The following is a 17,207-nucleotide window of genomic DNA, read 5'->3' as shown; positions in this document are numbered from 1 at the left end:
AAACGGAACGGCGCCAATTGGCAACCAACAAACTGTAGGCCTAAATAAAAAAAATATATATATTAATTTTGGCTCATACAGCAATTTCGAATTAGTGGACTGGCAGAAGTATCAGTTTTTAGGAACGGCTAGAAAAAGCCAAAATTTCATCAGCTCTACGACATGAAAAATCTCCTAAGATACGACCTGACAATTTGTCATCATCCGCAAGATGTCGCTATGCAACATGATAAGAAAGCTTTCTGGTCTCATTATGACACTGTCTGCAGAAATCGCTTTCAACAAACTAAAACATTTCAATTGTTCATCTAACATCAATAAACACTGATACAACTTAGTGGTTTATGTTTTGTTTAATAAACCATGTGTTGCTTCACATGGTATCGTTTCAAAAACCTCTGGTATGTTTATGTTCTTTTACATTGATTCAATGCAAACACTGGATATATTTCAACAAACTCTTTCAACTCCTTCCTCAAGACGAGTCATTCTAATGGGATGGCAAGATTTTGTTCTTATTTTGTGAACCAAAAACAATAAACTACACAATGTTAGAGCATTCTAAATGGTGATAGAATCCTAATAAATGTAAATTCATCTTGCCAGAAATAATTCACTTCAACTTCTTATTTGACATGTTTGAACATACATGGATGAGAGACCAACAGTGTTGGTATCAATTCTTGCATTCCTAGTTCGATACCGGGTAAAGTCAGAAACAACCACCATATAAATTCGATGTCTAATGTAGTTATGTAATAAATTGAGTCTTGCTTGCAGCAGCAAGATCCTTTTCACAAGCCAAGTGTAGATGAAACGATCTGTTTCAACCTAATGTTTTATAACAAGCGGTTTTTCACAAGCTTTCGGGGGGTTGGTGAAGGTTTCAAAATTGTGCTTCAAAAGCTTGTGAAAAAACTGCTGTTACAACAGCAAGCCCACAGGTTGAAACAGATCGTTTCATCTACACTTGCGGAATTAGTTAATACGGTTAGTTTACATTTAATTTTTTAGTACCAGTAATCAAAATTTTTGTAAGTTTAATGTGATTTCTTATACAATTTGCAACTAGCTGACTTTCGAATTCTTTACAACCAATTCGATAATATGCGGTTTATTTCCAATGGAAATCTACTTTTCATTTCGTTACGTGATTTTATTTATAGCTTTCACACATCAAAGAATTATTTTCAATAAAAAGAGCAATAAAATTGCGCTTGACAATTGAATAATCAAAGTTGCAATAAAAAGACACGTAAGGGAACAGCGATGTTTGAAAACACAATAATCGCCGCGCGAGTCATGCAAGAGATCAAGTATTGTCCATCGAACAATCTTGTAATTGTTGTACGGTACCTCAACAACAAAGGTCAAAAGGCGGTAGCTGCAATCGCTAAACAGGCAATTACAAAAATAATATTGGTAAATCATAAATTTTCATCTAACAGTGTTTATGCTTACGTATGTTGTATGAATATCACATGATACACATTTACGTAAGCTAGTACATCACGCCACGTCTCTTAACGACCTGCACAAAAATGACGTCATCTACTTAATTCCAAATTGTCACCACCTAGCCTAAACCTGAACTCAATTCAAGAAAGTGAAAAAAATATATTATAACTCTACTGTAGTACCTTTGAAAACAATTTTAAGTTTTTGATGACAGTAAAGGACTTATTCTAAATGCTATATTTTGATTTTTAAGAAAAATAAAAGACATTTTGTAATAAAAAAAATCAAAAATTTTCAGATTGAAAAATTACACTTTTTGCAAATTTCTTAAAAGCTATGTAATTGCGTCTTCCAGTGCATTTCTGTCAAATATTTGTGACAAACAGTTTTGTTGAACCTAATATTTATGATGGCGTATCAACATTATAACGCCGAAATTCATGTAGTAGGTTACGTTGCCATTATTTGGCTGGAAAAACTTTTCATTTCTTATGTTTACTGTTAAACGCTTTTTACTGTAATTAATTATTTGTCTTTTCTTAAAACATCTGCTTTTCTGAGATGATTTCTTATGGACATTAATATTGTAGTTTTGAGAATTTCTGACTTCTTACATCACTTCACTCAAACTGCATGGGTCTTCACTGAACACGATATGAGTTCGTTTCACATTTTGTAGAACCTATCAAGAACCTTGTTATCGCCTATATGTTTGCTCAACATCGAAAAACATTGAATCGGCATTAAAATTGCAAGATGCTTCATTGAACCAACCTTCTATTGAGCAAGAAATGTTGAGAATCAAAGGTTAGAGACCAGTTAATAACTTGTATATACGGCAACGTTAAATAGAATATCTGCTTGGACGTTGCGACTTTTTAGAATGTTCTAAAAAACTCATCGGATTCTAATTGTTAATTGCAATACTTTCCACCGCCATTCTTCACATCAATAATTGCACATACATATAAACTACAAATCACTTTTTGACCGCTGTTAGTTCAACGAAACAATACGTTGGCTTATTGTTGTTTAGAGATTAGACGAGGTTGGTTCTACCTTATTGAAAGAAACAGACAAAGGATGAACTATTTATGAACAAAGCGATTTTCACTTTATGTGAGCAACTATATAATAGTGCGACAATTCTATGACACTTGCAAAGAAGAATTAAAAGCTTGAACTTCGTTGCGTGATATTTTTAATGATTTTTATGCCTTCATCATGCTTTGAACTTAATATGAAAACAACCAGACTGAATTACTGTGCAGCCAGCCACAGTAAAAATATGGATGAAAAATGTAGACTACCGATGAAACGCTGAGTTGCATGATCAAGACATGATCGGAACAATCAGCAATGGTTCAATTCTTAGGGTGGAAAATACAACACTCTTGAAGTGCAGCTCTGTTCGGTGACATTTGGTGAATTGAAAAGGTTACTGTGAAAGCAGTGGTGTAGCCAACGCAGAGGGATCGAGGAGCTATAGTGGACCACTGCTCACCAAGTCGCCAAGTTTCTTTGCCCCAGTTGCTGAGCTATCATATCATTGCAAACAACTACTTCATCTGGTATGGTACAGATCTAGTCAGATTCCTACCCGATGTGATGAAGATATGTAGACTATCAAATAAAGTGGCTGAGGCCGAGGGTCACTTTCAATGTAGGCTACAAATCTATCTGTTACGGCCAATCTCTGTACAAATCAAACGTCATATAAAACCGTTCAAGTCTACTGAATATTACGTCATGGAAGTTGCTAGAAAATGTGCCAAAATTGCACCATCGTTCATAGACTTGTGTCAAACTTGTTTGGACTTGTTTGGGCCTGTTTAAACAGGAAATATTACATCAGCTTGAACACCTGTTGGAATGACTTCATAATTGTCTTTCATTTATTGCGTCACAGTTACTTTCTACGTGAATTTGAGATATTGATATCTTTTCTGATTCATTCGTAAAATGATTGCTTGAAAGTTGGCCGCTCATTTAACTGTTGGCTTAGTGCTTGCTAGCTGGACAAAAGTTCCGTCTTTTATCCAATTAATCTGTATTGTAGTGACAGTTTTTTTAGAGGTGTAGGCGTTACACCTATTTTCGATAGCCTCGGGCTAATTTTACTGGAATACACTGTTTGAATAGACGTTTCGAAAGTGTGTTTATTTTTGGGTCATTGCATGCAGACGAACGGATTTGGGAATCTTACGTTACAATTTTCCCACGAAGAGATTATGGTTTACCGCTGTGACCATAAAAAATAAAAGACGAGTTCTTGTTAGCTGGTAGGCCAAGAAGCACTAAAAGCATAAAAAATAAAAGACGATTCTCTGTCTAGTGTTTGGCACAGAAGCACTTAGAAGCAAAAAAATAAAAGACGATTCTCTGTCTAGTGTTTGGCACAGAAGCACTTAGAAGCAAAGAAATAATAAAAGAAGATCTTATTGGTTGGTAGTCTAAAGAAGCAAAGAAAATTAAAGACATTTCTTCTCGGTAGGCAACTGAAGAACTTTAAGCTAAAAAGTAAAGACATTTCTTCTCAGTTTGGTACAGAAGAAAAATAACTTTGACATTTATTGGCAAGAAAGAAGATTAAAGGCAATCCATCTGTGCTTGAAGATTCAAGTGGAAGAATCCAAGCAAGTTTTGTCGACGTTTGGACTTCACATACTCGTACAGCTACGGTATCGTGCATTTAAATTCTTTTTTGTATTTTTACGGTCTTTGCAGTTAAGTTTTTTATAACTACTGTAATTTTGTGTGTTTGTGTAACTTAATTTTTTAATTGTTAAATTTAGCCCTAACATTTAATATGTCTACACTCGGTGGCGACAGGGACTCGACCGCCGTCGACTCGACTGAGTTTAAGCCTGATGATGTTCTTTGCGGTCGGGCAGGCCATTCTGGGGAGGGACCCATTAACGATGAGGCTAAGTCAGTTCGAGAGGCCCGGCATCTTAGACGGGATATTTTGACTCAAATTGGGAAACTTTCTGTAGTCCTAGGTTCTTTGAGTGATAAGCAGGAACTGTTAATTTTTAGATCTAAGTTATCTACTTTAGAAGAGGAATTACGGCATTTCCATGCTCTTTTGAGTAAAATTGTTAACTCTGCAATCTTGGCAGAACTTCGTGATAGGGTAGATCCCGAATTTAACTCGTTAAAAAATAACTTCGAACAAAAAGAAAGTGAGTTGTCAGATAGGTTGGATGCTGACATACATCCTGAGGATAGCGCCTCAAATGTAAGCACTAGGATGTCTGAGAGCTCGTCACGGATAGTTGCACAAATTAACCTACAGTTAAGACGAGAGGAGCTCCAGATCCAAGCTGAGGCCGAAGCAAGAGCTGCTGAGGCCATCGCAAGAGCTGAAGCCATACGAGCTGAGGCTGCCGCACGAGCAGAGGCTGCCGCAAGAGCTGAGGCCATACGAGCTGAGGCCATACGAGCTGAGGCTGCCGCGAGAGCTGAGGCCGACGCGAGAGCTGCTGAGGCCGAAGCGAGAGCTGCTGAGGCCGCCGCGAGAGCCGAAGCTAGAGCTGCTGAGTTCGCACTCAAAGACGCTCAGTTGAGGGCCGAACAACGTAAAGAGGTAGTTTTAGCTGAATATCGTTCTGAGTTGGGCTCCCGGCGTAGCTCTAGGAAGGGCTCTTCTAGGCATTCCAGAAGTGAACATCAATCACAGTTTAATTTACCTAACCTTTTCCACACGCCTGTTCAATCCGTAAGTGGACCTGTACAATCCACATGTTTTCCAGCTGTTTCAGGAGGTCTCGGGGCCGCGGCTAAGGATCTTCCGAAGGCTGTAGAGCCAAGGTCTGCAAATTACAACCGAACTCCTCCCCCAGAGCGTACAGGTCACGGGGCCGCCAATAGCAGTAATGCTTTGCCCCCTTCACAGTTTTCAGCGCCGCTAGTTTTTGATCGCCCAGCTACACGTAATTTGGGTGGTTGTGAGAGGCGTATCGTGTCTCCTGATTTTAACGTATGTGAGGATCGTGATCGGGCTGTGCATGTGACTGAGCCCACTCAGCCCATTAAGGGATATAGCTTGTCTTCTCCCGCTAAATCGAGTTCTCAACAGCAGGATTGCTTTTTTGAATACCAAAATAGTAGGACGTTCTTCGATAAGGCGGCCTTGATTGGTTACGATGGTAATAATATGCCATTTATCTTCTTTAAAAATCGTGTTATGGCCTTGATGGCAGCTTCGCCCTTTAAGGGAACTCGTTTGACTTTGTTGCAAGCAGCTTGTGTTAGAACAGCTGCACAAACGATTGCTAATTTGGTTTCCGACACTTCTGGCTTGTCAGAGGAAGACAGGATAGAAATGTCGTTATCTCGCTTGTCCCAGCGTTTTGGAGTTCGTGGAGGTCTTTTCGCAGAACCAGAAATTAGAAAGTATCGCTATGGTAGCAAATTGACTTCTATCTCTTCCAGTGATTTGAAAGAGTTTAAAGATGAATTGTCGCAGTGTTTGCTTTACGCGAAAGCTTATGGTCAGCGTGATAAATTAGAAGGACGTTTTGTTTTGGATTTGGCTAAGCGACTCCCGTTTGACGCTAAGCAGCGTTATCTTGACTTTTTAGGTGATCAGTATGGTAGCACTGAGGAACCTACTTTTCAGAGTTTGTTTGATTTTGTAGTACGGGAGGAAACGCGCAAGTCGACTGATTTTAGCATTATGCTAATGGGCGATTCTGGTGAGTCGCAGCATTTTAAAAAGTTTGGCAAAGGAAAATTGCCTTCATGTCCGGTTAGGCAGACGTCGGTAAAACCCCATGATAATGTGATTTCAGGGAGTTCGCAGTACTCGACTGCTGTTGGCGCACCGCGCGGCGGTGTGGCCAGACATAGTGACATACCGGCGTGTTTTTGTTGTTCGTCACGTGGTCAAGTTGAATATCATTTTTTGTCTAATTGTAAAGAATTTTTGCGCTTGACACCTAAAGATCGGAGAGATGTCATTGTGAAAGCTGGCAAATGCTTGAATTGTTTGCGCCAGCATATGGTTAGAGACTGTAATCATGCAAATAACTGTCGTAAGTGTGGACCTACCAACGATAGGAAACACTATTTTCTTCTGCATGATTTTTATGTGACGTCACGTGATTCTCTGGATTTGGTCGGTAAAGATGAGGCTGGTGCCAGAGTTCCTGTGCGTAATGTTAAGATTGGAAATGTTAAAGCAGCCTTTAACCGCGTTACTGCTGCTCGTGTTTTGAATCCAATGACTGGCAAATCGAAGTTGGTGTATTGTCAGCATGATCCTGGTTCGCAGTTGACCTTTGTTTCGAGTGACTTGGTGTGCGAACTTGGTCTTAAACCGTATGATAAAGCGTCGTTTAAAATGGATACTCTGGCTGGTCAGAAACCTACTTGTGCTGACCTTGTTAAACTCAACATCCAGTCGTTAGAGACTGATGAACTGTTTTGTGATATAACCTCGGTGGTTAACCCAGCTTGGGCTGACGATGTTAAAACTTTACCCCATAAACAAGATTTAAGTGGTTTCCGTCATTTTCATGACGTGAATATGTTTCATTTGAATGATTGTAGTACTGTAGATGTACTGATTGGCAACGACAACGCTTATTTGATGTGTGCAAAAGAAGAGCGTGTTGGTGACAATCGTAGTGAACCGCATGCTTTGCTCACTCCTCTCGGTTGGTTGGCTTGTGGTGGTAAGTCACCCTTAGTTGAAAGCGTTGCTAAAGTGTGCAGAGTGCAGACGTCTTCAGAGTCGGATGTCATCTCTGGCTTTCAGCGTAAAATTGAGTCTCGCGATATGGAAATAGCAGACCTGAATAAAGTCATTCAGGATTTGACTTTGCAAAATGAAACCTGTGAATTGTCTCGCAATGGTATTTTGGCTAGAGAACTTGTCGAACCGAATATTGATTTGAAAGATGGTCGATTTGAGATACCTGTTCCGTTGAAGGAAGATATTGATCTACCTAACAAATTTGTGTTGGCATCAGATAGAGCTGCTGCTTTAAAGAAGAAGGCTTTAAAACAATCTGAATTTCGAGGAACTTGTGTTAATGATGTAATGTTTTCGGGTCCTGACTTGTTAAACCCTCTGGTAGATGTCTTGGCTAGATTTCGGCTTGAAAGATTTGGTTTCATGGCTGATGTGACCAAGTACTTTTTTCACATTTTACACTCTTCAATACATAAGCCCAATTTTATTGAACTGCTTACGTACACCAGCAGTGCCGTTCGGATCGTGAACGAACGCCCTTTGGTACCTTTGAGTGACGACCCTAGGGATTTTACTGTCATCACCCCTGCCTCACTTTTGACCCCATACTTAGACCCATACTGTGCTGTTGGGCAACCACATGATCGTGACCAATTAAGAAGGGATTATCGGTTCAATTTGTCACTTTCTCAGCAGTTTTGGAATAAATGGATCGATTTTTACTTGCCAGGTCTTCAGGGCCGGAAAAAATGGCTAAAAATGGCCGAGAATTTGGAGCCTGGTCAACTTGTAGTGGTAGGTTCTCTCCAAGACATTGGTAAACGTGGGAAGTATCAACTTGGGAGGGTGCATGAGGTAGTTCCACAAATTAGGAAAGGGAAGCCTGTGGTTCGTAGAGCCAAAGTTGCCGTCTGCAACTATGATGAGAGTACGGGGAAAGTAAAAGTAGACTACGTGTTGAGGGATATTTCGTGCCTCGCCCCCGTAAAGAACACCTAAGTGTTAGGGTTTGAGCCTGGTTTTGTCTGCGGTGGCCGATACTTGTCTGAGCCCGGAACAGTCGGTTATTAGCGCAACCATTGTATATAGCGTCATTTAGCGTGTACCTATGGTACCAATTTCATGTATCGTCGTGTTTATTCTTATTGCTGTTCATTCTTTGCATGCCCTTTGTATTTGCGTATTAACTTAAACGTGAGTGATTCAAACAATTAGTGTATCATGTGTTTTATTCATTGGCTCACGATTGTCCTTCAATTCTTTTTTAGTTATGCCATGTTAGACTGTCATAACTAGGGGCCGCTATGTTACGGCCAATCTCTGTACAAATCAAACGTCATATAAAACCGTTCAAGTCTACTGAATATTACGTCATGGAAGTTGCTAGAAAATGTGCCAAAATTGCACCATCGTTCATAGACTTGTGTCAAACTTGTTTGGACTTGTTTGGGCCTGTTTAAACAGGAAATATTACATCAGCTTGAACACCTGTTGGAATGACTTCATAATTGTCTTTCATTTATTGCGTCACAGTTACTTTCTACGTGAATTTGAGATATTGATATCTTTTCTGATTCATTCGTAAAATGATTGCTTGAAAGTTGGCCGCTCATTTAACTGTTGGCTTAGTGCTTGCTAGCTGGACAAAAGTTCCGTCTTTTATCCAATTAATCTGTATTGTAGTGACAGTTTTTTTAGAGGTGTAGGCGTTACACCTATTTTCGATAGCCTCGGGCTAATTTTACTGGAATACACTGTTTGAATAGACGTTTCGAAAGTGTGTTTATTTTTGGGTCATTGCATGCAGACGAACGGATTTGGGAATCTTACGTTACAATTTTCCCACGAAGAGATTATGGTTTACCGCTGTGACCACTATCCGAAAGAGCCAAAGCCTTGCTGTTGCGGATTCGAAAATTTGTATCGCGAACGTAGCCTACCCAAATTGTTGTGATCTATTATAATGAGCAAATGGGCGTTTTCTTGAAAAAAAAAACAGTAGGCCTAATTGAGAATGGTTGTGTGCCGTTGGGGCCAAAGGTTTATCCTTCTACTACCCCAGATCTACTATGTTCACGGACTACACTGAAAGGCTACTGTAGAGAGCAGCCAGTCTTTGGTGTCATCACCAAGACACGCAGACCTTCCACTCCATTAGGTGACTTAAGATAGTGCAATCGTTGATGCAGTGGTCTGTTCCTCAGCACCACATTCACAAGAAGAGAAGAAGGCCATCTCAAATCAGTGTTATGGCTACTTGAACAAACTTAACTAAAAATGATTGCACCGGAATCGATTTTTGTCTGTATTAGGTTGAACTGACTTGGTATCAAAACTATTTTACAATTGAATCACTTTTACCTTCTTTGACAATAGACTGACTTGTGTTTTTTTCTTATCTGGTTAAATCAAACTAATGAAAACTTTTAATCCGCCAAAATCGTTTCCGTAATGCGGTGTTTTACTATTTGCCATGGTTTGTGACTCAAACTTAGAAGTTCAAGAAAAATAAGCTTAAATCGAAGAGCATTTGCAACATTTCTTTACCACTACCGTACCCAATTGCTTTAGGTAGCCTATGTGGTTCTTTCAACCAAGGGCTCCGGACACTTCTTCAGCGTGGGGGGTAATTTAAGCAGGGGTGGGATGTTTTGACATCGACATGGGTCTTATTAGATTATCGCGTCACATATACTTCTGGGAGGTCGCCCGCCAGACCCCCTTCGCATTACTGAAAGCTTCAGTTTCTTATACAGCGTCTCAGGCGACATGTTTTGCGCCGAAGGCGCAAAATTCTTACTTTTCAGCACGATTTAAAATCGAAAAGTTATTTCAACAAATCTGAAATCGCAACAAAAGCTCTTTAACATTTGCCACATTTTTTGAAGTTTTGAGACAATTTTGACTGGAAGAGGGGACGTACGCAAAATCCCTCTCTGTATTCTTCCTTGGCTCAAGTCCTCCGAATGTTGCAATTCAGACGCTAAAAGGTTAGATTTGAAAGGTCAAAAGCGTTAAGGTTAAAGCTTTAATCTATAACTTATTTTACAATTACATGAATACAGCACTGTAACCTGTGCCATAACTTCCACAGTGGAAAGAAAAGTTTCAGCATCTAGGGTCTAGGCATACATTCAACTCAGAAAAAAATAAAATAAAAGCTAAAATGCATTAATTTTTATAACAACTGAAAATGGGGAGACATCTTGATCGATAATACAGGAAGGCTTACCATCTGCGCCGTGTAAGAAATAACACTAAACAAAAAAATGCCATAATAATAGCCTACCTTGTGCCGAAATACTACAAAAAAAATAACATTATAAACGAACACATCAACTCAAACAAAACGCTGTGTGCACTCTGCTTCTATTATAAGCAGAACGGTCAGAAGTCCCCAAAGACTTTGTGCACTGTTGAAAACAAATTGTTTGCAGATTTCATCTACACTTAGTTCATCCAAATACACTTGATGGGCATGGCACATGGCAATAGAATTGAGTCTTAAAGCAGTCACTGTTATGTGCTTCGGAGCCATGTTTTTAAGCGGCGTAGCGAGCTAATAACGATCTTTTAGCTTCTGCCGAAGAAGGGCCATTGACCAATAGCAATCTTAGCCTACAAGTTTTTCCACACTGGCATACAACTCTTTGACAATAGGTTTAAGTCCCATTAACTTGTTTCGAACATCGCACACATACTTGATCGGCCCAAATTTCTGATGAAAGTGGCTTAAATCTTGGCCCAAAATTTTCACGTCGAAGCCATATCGTTCCAACGCAGCAACAGCACTGTCGTTGACTGTGCCAGATACTAAAACTTCTTCAAGCATTTAGTGAATTTTAATTCCTTTGCCATTGAAGCGATGGGTGAGGCCTTGCACTATGCCTTTTTAATTAAACAGTTTTTAGCAGTGAGGAATTATGACGTCACACATGGCGCATTGTGATGCGTATATTTTTGACAGGATACATATTAGTTTGGCGTTGTCTTGCGAGTCGGAGTTTCTAAGCAAAAAACTCAAAAGTTGTGCAACAAAATAAAAAAATGAAAATAAAACACAAAAGTAAAAAAAATGTTGAAAATGAAATTTTTATCTCTACATTAGTGGGGGGGGGGGGGGTAATTTTGCATTAGCTACCCCCCACTCCAATTGGTGGGGGGGTAATCACCCCCCTGGCCCCCCCCTCTAACGGAGCCCATGCTTTCAACTAATTCATTTACTTTAAACTGTTAGGTTTGGTGGCCGTGCTTAATTTATTTTCATCTATGCAACCTTTAAATCTGCATCGTATGCACGTTTTAAACTTTTATGGTTTTGCCCCCTTTTCCTTTTGTTGGTTTTGTTCTCGTACACTGCTTGTAATTTATCATTGCTGTTGTTTTCCGACAAAGAAAAAATAAATTGAATTATTAATATTTAAATATTTTTTTGATAAATTTAATGGGTTTATTATTTTAATTGTTATTTAAAACATAGTAACTTTAGCGGGTTAAACATACTTTATTTCACACAAAATATAACATAATTAAAATAAAATAAACTCAAACGTTTTCGACACGTACGTGTGTCGATCCTCATCAGGAATTAAATCTGCAATACATACGTAAAATGAAAAATCGTAAGATAAATTTGACTATGCACTGTAACTGTAACGACACTCTGGACTGAAAGCACAAACTAAACAAATGTTTTACTCGATAATTTACTCGCAATCATTTTCGTATCATTTGTTCAGTTTGTGCTTTGAGTCTAGACTGCAGTGTTTCTCAACCCCGAGTCCGCGGACTCAAATGAGTCCGCGGAAGGGCCTGGATGAGTCCGCGAGCACAGTTGCTTTTGCTAGTGGTCAGTTCATATTGCATTACAAATAAAACGTAAAATGCTCCTATTTCACCAACTTTATCTTTGTGATGTCGTAATAAATGGGCTAAAATTCTAAAACTGACTGTGTTCTACCGATGAGAACACAGTCAGTTTTAGATTAGATGCCTGGTGAACAGTCTCAGACAGAATTACTTGAAATGGCTAAAAGAAAACAAGTTTTTGCATATAATGATGAATACTTGAAGCTTTGGATTTACTTTGATTGAGGTGAATGGCGAAGTGAGGCCGCAGTGTGTGTTGTGCTTAACAGTCTTAGCTCACAGCTCTTTAAAGGACACGAAACTTTGTTGGCACCTAGAATCAAACCATGGAAATGTTGTTAACTTCACAAATCTCTTGAAGTATTTAAAGAAAAAGAGCATCAGGTGAAGCGAAGTCGCATTGATCGCCCAACTGCTTGGGGAGGAATAGTATATTCTCACAGTCATGCAGTGCGTGCTTCTTTTGCGGTTGCATGGAAAATCGCTTACAAGTGCAAAAGCACCTCACACAGCTGGAGAAAATTTGATTAAACCAGCATCTGTTGAAATGGCCAGGATAATGTGTGGTGATGCTGTTGCTAAAAAACTGGAAATGGTTCCTTTGTCAAACGACACCATGAAGCGGCGTATCGAAGAACTCTCAAGAAATGTTCTGCAACAAACAATCGCTGCCATAAGATGCTGTGAAAGATTTAGTTTGCAACTGGATGGGACAACCGATATCGGAAGTGATGCACAGCTCATGGTGTTTGTGCGATATTTTGACACAAATGATTTCGTTGAGCAGTTTCTGTTTTGCCGTCCACTTGCTAAAAATACCACAGGAGAAGAAATATTCAAGAAAGTGGATTACTTCTTTGAAGAACATCAGCTTGAGTGGTCTAATTGCGTGTCTGTTTGTGCTGATGGTGCTCCAGCCATGGTGGGAAGTAAGAAAGGCTTCATGAGTTTTGTGAAAAAGAAAAACAATAACATTTCGGTCGTTCATTGTCTTCTCCACAGAGAAAATTTGGTAACAAAAGAAATACAAGAAAATGTAGCCATAGTTTTTAAAGAGGTTGTATCTGTGGTGAATTATATTAAATCTCGTCCTTTGAACACTCGCTTATTTCGTGCTTTGTGTGACGAAATGGGAGCGGAACTCAGTGGGCTTATGTTCCATTCAACTGTTCGTTGGTTGTCACGAGGAAAGGTGCTTGAGAGAGTGGCTACTCTTAACGAGGAAACCCATGCTTTTTTAAAAGAGCAAAATCATGAACTTGCTGATCGCTTTCGTGATGATGAATGGATTGCAAAGTTGCTATTTTTAGCCGATGTTTTCAGCCATGTAAACCAACTGAATAGTTCTATGCAAGGAAAAGAGAAACTATTTTTTGATGTTTTGGAAAGTATTAATGCATTCAAACGTAAAATAAAGCTATGGATGCATTGAATGAAAAGTGGGAGGTTGGCTGCTTTCCCAGGATTGAACTTATTTGTGGAAGAGAAAGATATCAATTTGGGCGTCATTCTTCCCATCTTTCTTGGGCACCTCAACACATTTCTTTCTGAATTGGATCGTTGTATTCCTTCCAACAATTATTGCAGGATCTTTAATTGGGTTCGGAATCCTTTTCAGGTGTCAGCGCTAGAACTTCACTCAGATATGGACTGTAGGGGAAGGGAAGGTAATTTGATACGGAAGGTAATTTGATACACCCCCCCTACAGAAATGTACAAAAAATATTGGTCAAAAATATTGTCATTAGGTGGAAGATCTGTGAAAATAATGCCTACAAAAATTGCACCATGCAGCTAACTCGTGCTTTTATGGCATAAAATTGTGAAAGTGTGTTTTTTGAGTATTTTCGTAAAAATTTTAACTCATGATTATTTTCGTCTGGAAAATTAAAGAAAAGTTCCTGAAAGATGAAACCAAACTCATTTGACAGTTCATTGATAAGGCTTCAAGGGCATGTCACGTTTTTTCTGCAATGTGCATCCAAGCATACAAAAATCAGTATTTTATAACTTTTTTTGAAAAAGGTAAATTGATACATGTGGAGAAGGTAAATTGATACAGTATATTACATTCTTTTTTGTGACTGTAATAAATGTTGACATTGCTCTACTTGATTTAAATAAGTTATTCTTTATTAACAAGACCCGCTACTTTGGGAAACAACTATTATATAGGCTTTCGTAGGCCTACACGCTATCTGCTGTCAAAATATGAGAACAGCGCAAAGCACCCCCCTTGAATAAGAACTCCAGCCAATGATCCTTCCCATGATCATCCCGCTGCAGAAGCTTCGCCGCACACATGGGCCTCAACAGTCATCTTTGCACCCAAGCACGCCAACCACATATTAAATTTTCATTTATTGCTTTGCTGTCAAAGGGGATTTCTGTATTAGTTTTACTGTATCAAATTACCTTCCGGGTGTATCAATTTACCTTCCGTGGAAGGTAATTTGATACATTTGAGTGACGTTTTTAAAATTTCAATTAAAAAAAAAGTAACAAAAATAAAAAAGTGAAAGTGTTTTTAAAAAGTGTGTAAGGGATCGGACTTTCATTTCAGCATAAAATCAATAGTTTGTGTCACGTAATTTTTAGTTAACAGGCAAAAATGTTAAAAGTGTATCAAATTACCTTCCCTTCCCCTATTGCTGAACAGTTGCTTGAATTGCAAAGCCAACAGATGTGGAAAGACAAGTTTAAAAAGGCTTCTTTGACTCAATTTTGGGCAAATGTGCAGTCGATGGAGCCTAGTCGTTCAGATCTTTGCAAGCAAGCTGCAACAGCTCTTTTGCCATTTCCAACCACATACCTGTGTGAATCTGGCTTTTCAACTCTGACGATGATCAAAACGAAGTATCGCAATAGACTTCAACCGGAAGATGACATTAGATGTGCACTGACAACCATAATTCCGGAATTCGATAAACTTGTCAAGCAAGTTCAAGGACAAGGCTTTCATTGAGTGTGTGTTGAGTGAAAAACAGTGCTTGCTTTTTTCGTTGATACCGTATTAAACTCTCTTGGATAGAAATCAAAAAACCTATTTTTCGTTAATATATAGCTTGAGTCCGCGGGTATATAGGCGAGCTTGAGAATAGTCCGTGAGTCAAAAAGGTTGAGAACCACTGGTCTAGAGTGTCGTTACAGTTACAGTGCATAGTCAAATTTATCTTACGATTTTTCATTTTACGTATGTATTGCAGATTTAATTCCTGATGAGGACACACGTACGTGTCGAAAACTTTTGAGTTTATTTATTTTAATTATGTTATATTTTGTGTGAAATAAAGTATGTTTAACCCGCTAAAGTTACTATGTTTTATTTCTCTATTGGTTCAACAAAGCAAAATCTCTACCAAAGCTTTATAATTGTTTTGTTTTTTTAAACCTGGCTTCAAAATTTGAAATCTTGAGGATATTTGAGAAATATTCTGACATTTTAAAATTTAGATTTTTCCATTTTTTACCAACTAAACATGGATTCGTTTCTAGCACTAGTTGCTACGTTCATCTGATGAAATTGAAAGTAAAATTAACAACAAACAAGATGGTTTATTGCTTCACTGATGGTTTATTGCTTCATGGATTACTGGGGCAACAGTCAGGACGCTTAACTACGGGACTTTCCCTTCATCGAAAACGTCTGCAAAAGAATGCTCTGAGTAAACTCTCAGTCTCAACTTGTCTGATCTGATTCACAAGAAACAGAATGCAGGCGTTCGAGGTTTGCGCTATCTTATTTCTTTCCTCAAGTTAAAAGAAATCAATTCAAAGTGGGTTGAGAATTGTTAAAAAATCTTAAGATAGTAACCTAGGGTAAGGAGAATAAAAATTAATTGTTTATGACATGAGTTCATTGACAATCAGAAACTTGTCAAATGTAGTGACTTCATTTTTGTCTTTGATTTGATAATATTTCAAGGTAGAGGTTATAGTTGCTCTGAGGCTATGGTACTTGAGCGTACAGTTTGAATTATATATGCATGAGCATAGGGCTTTACAAGGAGATGCTAACATCAATGATCGATTTAATGTATTTGTTACTGCTTGAGCAAATATGCACAAAGTGAAATGTCTAATGGTAATATAAACTGACAGTGACCTTGAACCAAAACTTTAAAAATATACCGTGGTTAAAGTGCTTTCTTTGGAAGTTAGTAGTAGATGAGTAAACATACTCGTTAACATTGGTAATAAGCTTTGTACAATCAGTCATTCCCATAACAACACCAGCTGTGTCTATGCAGGTGCAATGCTGGAGTGAGGGTTGTTATGATATTTTTAACGTAAAGAGGTTAATTAAAGTAATTTACGTTCTTCTGGTGACTATTTACTAGGTTACCTCCTGATGTTAAAGATGATAACTAGCTTTTTGTATTTCCGACGTTTCATCAGTCAGCACGACTGACTTTATCAAGGTGGCTAAAACAGGTTAACACAACCCATTCAGCAACGATGGTACAACACAAAAACATACTGATAAAATGAATAACGCAGCAAGAATCAGAGTTAAAACACGCGACAAGATACCTAGAGGAAAAGAGGTTACCTAGAGGAAAAGAGGTAAAGAAGTTACTTGATTAATTGATTTGATCTTTTTCCTCAGACTGGAAAAGCTTTTATGATAGTTTAGTTCTGGAAGTTTCACATGTTAATAGAGGCTTTGAACCACTGACGCAGGCTCAGTCAGCAAGATTAACAGCTCTAGTGAAGTTTCTGATAGTTGTTGAAGAGTTTTTGTGTGAGTTATTCCATTCACTAGGTGCTGTCAAATGGAGAGTAGTCCAGAAATTTGTTGTTCAAGCACACACCCTGAGAACCAAAACAGCATCGCTTGATCTTGAATCTGACTGAGTAATGAGTACCATAATTGAGCTAACCAGGCAGACTATCCAACTGAGCTAACAGTTGCCTACTCATGCAAGCTTGAGATATTCCCTCCAACAATGATTATTTTACTGATGTAATAAATAAACTGCATTCACACTTTGGTGTGAATAATCCTCCCTCTCGACTTTTCAATAAGATTCTCATAGGGTTTTTAATTTAGATTTTACTATGTCCCAAGTTGAAGAGCACAAACTCAGTCACTTGTCACAATCCCTTTTATTGGTAAGAAATCTAAACGTTTTATCATGAAGTTTTCCAGATATATTAAAATAAAATTTAACGTCAA

The 17,207-nt window shown here is 38.5% G+C and overlaps 1 protein-coding gene across 1 annotated transcript; it reads left to right on the top strand.

Annotated features, from left to right (window-relative positions):
- The first annotated feature begins 12,473 nt into the window (after window positions 1–12,473).
- Window positions 12,474–13,460, top strand: LOC145776278 (protein FAM200C-like). Its single transcript, XM_082587680.1, has one exon. The coding sequence runs from the start codon at window positions 12,474–12,476 to the stop codon at window positions 13,458–13,460; it is 987 nt and encodes a 328-aa protein (XP_082443806.1).
- The last annotated feature ends 3,747 nt before the right edge of the window (window positions 13,461–17,207 follow it).

Source organism: Aplidium turbinatum, chromosome 8 (genome assembly GCF_918807975.1).
Source record: "Aplidium turbinatum chromosome 8, kaAplTurb1.1, whole genome shotgun sequence".
NCBI lineage: Eukaryota > Metazoa > Chordata > Ascidiacea > Aplousobranchia > Polyclinidae > Aplidium > Aplidium turbinatum.
Note: the sequence above shows the minus strand (reverse complement) of the source record. Positions and strands in the feature narration are given on the sequence as shown.

Coding starts and splice junctions, on each gene's coding strand:
- LOC145776278 (XM_082587680.1), top strand. CDS start 12,474: ATGCAGTGCGTGCTTCTTTTGCGGTTGCATGGAAAATCGCTTACAAGT.